This window comes from Xenopus laevis, chromosome 1S (genome assembly GCF_017654675.1).
Source record: "Xenopus laevis strain J_2021 chromosome 1S, Xenopus_laevis_v10.1, whole genome shotgun sequence".
NCBI lineage: Eukaryota > Metazoa > Chordata > Amphibia > Anura > Pipidae > Xenopus > Xenopus laevis.
The window spans coordinates 78,756,417-78,761,140 of record NC_054372.1 but is presented as its reverse complement, the minus strand read 5'-3'; the positions used below and the strand labels follow the sequence as shown (position 1 = coordinate 78,761,140).

The following is a 4,724-nucleotide window of genomic DNA, read 5'->3' as shown; positions in this document are numbered from 1 at the left end:
CATATTGTAAAACCGCCACGTGACACCATTGTGCGTTTCTCCAGCCATACTTTTTACTGGGGGTAGAACGACCGCATAATAGACATCCGGCCAACAAACGTAGCATAACCACGCCCTTTTCCGCTTCCCGCCAATTAAAATACAGCGCAGAGACGTCACGACACAGAAACTGACGAAGCCCATTGGTTGATTTGCTTTGTATATAAGGTGAGGGCGGGCGAACTACGGATCGTTTTCACCTCTGTGCGTGCGTGCATTAAAGGATTTTGTAACCTTCAATCAGATCATAGTCATGGCTGAATTCGGTGCCGCAACAGACTTCGGCGAAGGCTCAAAAATCAATGCCAGCAAAAACCAGCAGGATGAGGGGTAAGTATGCGTATTTGTGAGATATTAATAGATTATAAAAGGACTGTAATGAGCACTTGGGGTACTTTTCTTAACGTTGGGTGTTGCGTATGTTGGTTAGTGACCGAAGTTTGGGCGGTATTTTAAGATTGAGGTTTAGTCCCACTGGTGCCCTATATTGGTTGGTGTTCGAGTAGGCTGTATTTTTTTTTTTTCTCCTCTACCAAAGAAATGGTATGTCATAAACTCTCGCGAGAAGATTAATCTGCGCAATGTATATAGAAGCGCATTCACTGGTGCGGATTGGGGTGGGCAGATGAGTCGTCATCACCAGCCAATTGAATATCTGGGGCGGGAAAAAGTTGTGTATTGCCCAATGGATTGGTCGTGACATGATCATGTTTGCACCCGATGCAATGTGAACTGTAGGCGGCAGTCTCTTGCGCTTCAACTGATGCGTAGTAGAAAATTATGCAGTCTTGCTCGAGATGGAGCTGTCTGAGATCACCCGCAGTACCCTAGTTAGCACGTTATCGCGTTTGCTTCGTCGTCATAAAGAATCTAACCCCGATTTTTTTTAATACGCAGCAAAATGTTCATCGGAGGTCTTAGTTGGGATACGAGCAAGAAAGACCTTACAGAGTATCTGTCTCGATTTGGGGAGGTGCTAGATTGCACAATCAAAACTGATCCAGTGACTGGTCGATCAAGAGGATTTGGTTTTGTTCTTTTCAAAGATGCCGTGAGCGTTGACAAAGTGAGTAATTAACCTGTCTGTGGCTTGGCTGTGCCTAAAAGCAAATCCTATCTATATCTATAATCTTTTTTTTAATATCTTAAGGTGCTTGAAACAAAAGAGCATAAATTGGATGGCAAGCTTATTGACCCAAAGAGAGCTAAGGCACTGCAAGGCAAAGAGCCTCCTAAGAAAGTGTTTGTCGGTGGACTCAGTCCTGAAACAACAGAGGAGCAGATCAAACAGTATTTTGGTGGATTCGGAGAAGTAAGTATACCGTGTTAAGATCGTTTTGAGCGGTCTATTGAATTTAACTGTAATTATGGTTAGCTGATGCATTTCTTTTTGAGATGTTAAATATAAAAGCAAACTATTTTGATTATAGGGGAGCTGTCACCCACACGTAAAAAGCTGTATAATAAAAGTCCAAATTAAACCTGAAACACGTTCTTTTATTAACATCCATAATGGTTATAATGAATGCAGCATGTCTATGCCAGAGACAACGATTAAGATATTTTAATATGCCACTTAATATGTTGTAAACTCTATTGCTTAAGTGTATTCATTTTTCCTTACATGGAGTGTTACTCTGTTGTATATTATTATGCTAATATCGCACTGGGTTTTTGTTTTTTTCTGGTGAAAAACTATTAAGATACATTGTAAGGATAATGCCACTCTGAAGGTGGCCAAATTATTAGAAAGGTGCAAGATACCCTTGGAGAAACTGAAGGGGGTGCATAAGAAGAGCTCATTGGACCAGTACAATTTGATCTTAATATGGCATCATTCTACAATTGTTAGTGGCTTAATATACTGGTGTATCTAGCATATTGGCATTATTACTATGTTGGCCTTTCCTTGTATTTTTGTGTAAAAGATATATGTAAAAGATATCATAATATATATACCATCTATGTATCACTACTTGCACTTGCAACTACAAATGTTTACTTACAAAAAGTATGCAGTTGCGTGCTTATTCTAGCAAAATGTATTGTAATAGAACAACTTATCTGTTTAATAGCTATAGAATTTACTGTTCTGTATTGCATGTAGCTGAATTGTTTTGTCCCCACACAGATTGAAAATATTGAACTGCCAATGGACACAAAGACAAATGAAAGGAGAGGGTTTTGTTTTGTCACCTACACAGACGAAGAACCCGTACAGAAGCTTTTGGAAAGTCGATTTCATCAAATTGGTACAGGAAAGGTAAGATTTGGTTCTTCCTGAAACTGTACTAAACTTAACTGTGCAACTGGGTGATGTTCAGAAGCAGAGTGGCCACCCACTGTATGAAAATATATCTATTTTTTTTTTTTTTTTTTTGTATTTCAGTGTGAAATAAAAGCTGCACAGCCCAAAGAAGTCTACAGGCAGCAACAACAGAAGCAACAGAAAGGAGGAAGGGGTGGCACCAGAGGAAGAGGCAGAGGTGGTTGTTCGATGACTTGCTAACTTTTGTTGCTAGGACATGTCTTAGAATCCACAGCAGACTTTGCTACTGCAAAATCCCAATGTTCAAGCATGGGTTTTTTTTTCCCCTCTTTAGGTCAAGGTTACAGCAACTACTACGATCAAAACTATGGAGGCTATGGAAACAATGATTCCTATGGTGATCAAGGCTATGGTGGTTATGATTACTCTGGATATAACTATGGGAACTATGGATATAATCAAGGTTACACAGACTACAGTGGTAAGTGTTTCTGGAGAAACTTTTCATTGTTTACATTCAGGCAGTTATTTCTAACTTTCCATTTGTATTTACACAAGTGGGAGCTGTTTATATTAGATGTTTCTTCCCATATAAGACAATTTTACTTGGCAGCTTCTTGTTAGTAACTGCAAATTTGCGAGTATCCATATTCAGTTATTTACAGCTTATGGTTTGCGTTAGATATTAGTCTGCCTATAAATTGGCATTTTGGCTTTTGCCCTTTAAATAGATGTTACTTTTTTTTTTTTTAGGGCAACAAAGCACATACGGCAAAGCAAGAGGTGGAGGAAACCATCAAAACAATTACCAGCCTTACTAATGCAATGACAAATTAAACCTTAGGTGGGTATCATATGCGGTTGCTGATGTGTGGGTTTTTACATTAAGCTTTAATAAAGAATTTAAACTGTGTCGCCTGCATTTATTAAAACTTAACATTCAGCATCTGTTAAGCGGTTTGCATTAGATGTCTTTAGAGCTTAAGAGTTAAACGCAACCTTAAATGTTTTTTTTTTTTTTTCCTCCTTTTTTTAAATGCTCAAGAATTTGGTCTTCTGGTCTTTTTATGTCAGGTGGCCTAAGGGATTAAATTAACTTTTTAAAGTAATAACAGGTAAAGTACTGAAATGGGTACAACGTAAGGTAAAGAAGAATGTTGTCTTCTAACTCTGACATTATACCTTGTTTGTACCCGCCAGCGGGAACTTCATTGCAGGCAGTGTGTCACCCTGACCACGTCTATCTCTGGGGTCGCACGTTGTGGGCAGAGCGCAAGGCACACACCAGAAACCGCTGTCCTGTGGTATGGTCTCTTCCAACTTCCATGTACCAGCGTAAAAATTAAACTGGGAAAAACAACTACAGGCTTTTTTAAACTTTTGGAGTCTTTTTTTTTTTTTTTTTTTTAACATTTTGATAAATTGTTTTTTACAGGAGTTTAAAAATTAAATGCCTTTACAGCTTAATCTTTTTTTGTGCTTCATTTAATTTAAATTGTATTAGTTCTGCATTTATAGGATTTAATGCTTATTTTTTCTTTATAGCTAAAAATCTACAGACCACAAGAACTTGTAAAAATGATGAGGGGTGAAATGTCAAAATAAAAAAAAAAATCCGGTGCACAGACCTAGTATTTTCATGAAAGTTTACAGACTTGACCACTTCTGAGGCTACAGCTTCAGAGATGTTGCAGATATCTGTGGTTAACAGTAAAAGTCTAACTTAACAGTTAGGTTTTACACAGTGTACATAATGTGCATATGATTTTTACTTTGTAGAAATGTGGACTCGTGAAATGCATTAACACTTCTGATTGGGAATTAAACCTTCTCTTTTCTTTGTTCCAGATGGAGATGGTTAAAGAGAAGAACATCACGCAGCAGTGCTGGGAGAACCATCACATTACTCTTGAGAGGACTATGACCAAGGCACGAAGTGTCTTGCTGTAAATAGAAAATGGGATTTTGTTTCTTTTATTTTTATGGCATTTTTGCCATCTGTATGATAAGGGTTTTATGTTCAGCAATATTAATTGTCATTTGTGCTTGTGAAGTGATCAGTGCATTCATTTTGATGGAAATGAAGTTTGTAATAAAAGTAAGAACAGCTTTGTGTAATACTTCTAATTTTTGTCCATCCAAACATGGTTACTGTAGATGTCTTAGGGCAGAGACGCACGCTGCTATTTCTGGAGATTAAGTCGCCCATCAACAAATTTCTGCTTCTTTGGGCGACTAATCTTCCCACCGGCTAGAATGTAAATTGCTGGCAGGATGACACTCTACCTGCTTCGGCTTTCTGAAGTTTCCTCGTGAGAACTTCAGAAAACGAAGCGTTCAGAGTGCCATCCCGCTGGGGATTTACATTCTAGCTGACGGAAAGGCGGTTCAGGGAGATTAGTCACCCGAAGAAGCA

The 4,724-nt window shown here is 38.4% G+C and overlaps 1 protein-coding gene across 2 annotated transcripts; it reads left to right on the top strand.

The window, feature by feature from the left end:
* The first annotated feature begins 234 nt into the window (after positions 1-234).
* Positions 235-4,426, top strand: hnrnpdl.S (heterogeneous nuclear ribonucleoprotein D like S homeolog). 2 transcript variants are annotated; one of them, XM_018240490.2, is made up of 8 exons: positions 235-369; positions 937-1,105; positions 1,190-1,351; positions 2,171-2,302; positions 2,429-2,525; positions 2,643-2,789; positions 3,062-3,152; positions 4,157-4,426. In XM_018240490.2, exons 1-7 carry the CDS (start codon positions 293-295, stop codon positions 3,127-3,129), a joined length of 852 nt encoding a protein of 283 aa, XP_018095979.1. In that variant the 5' UTR covers positions 235-292; the 3' UTR covers positions 3,130-3,152; positions 4,157-4,426.
* The last annotated feature ends 298 nt before the right edge of the window (positions 4,427-4,724 follow it).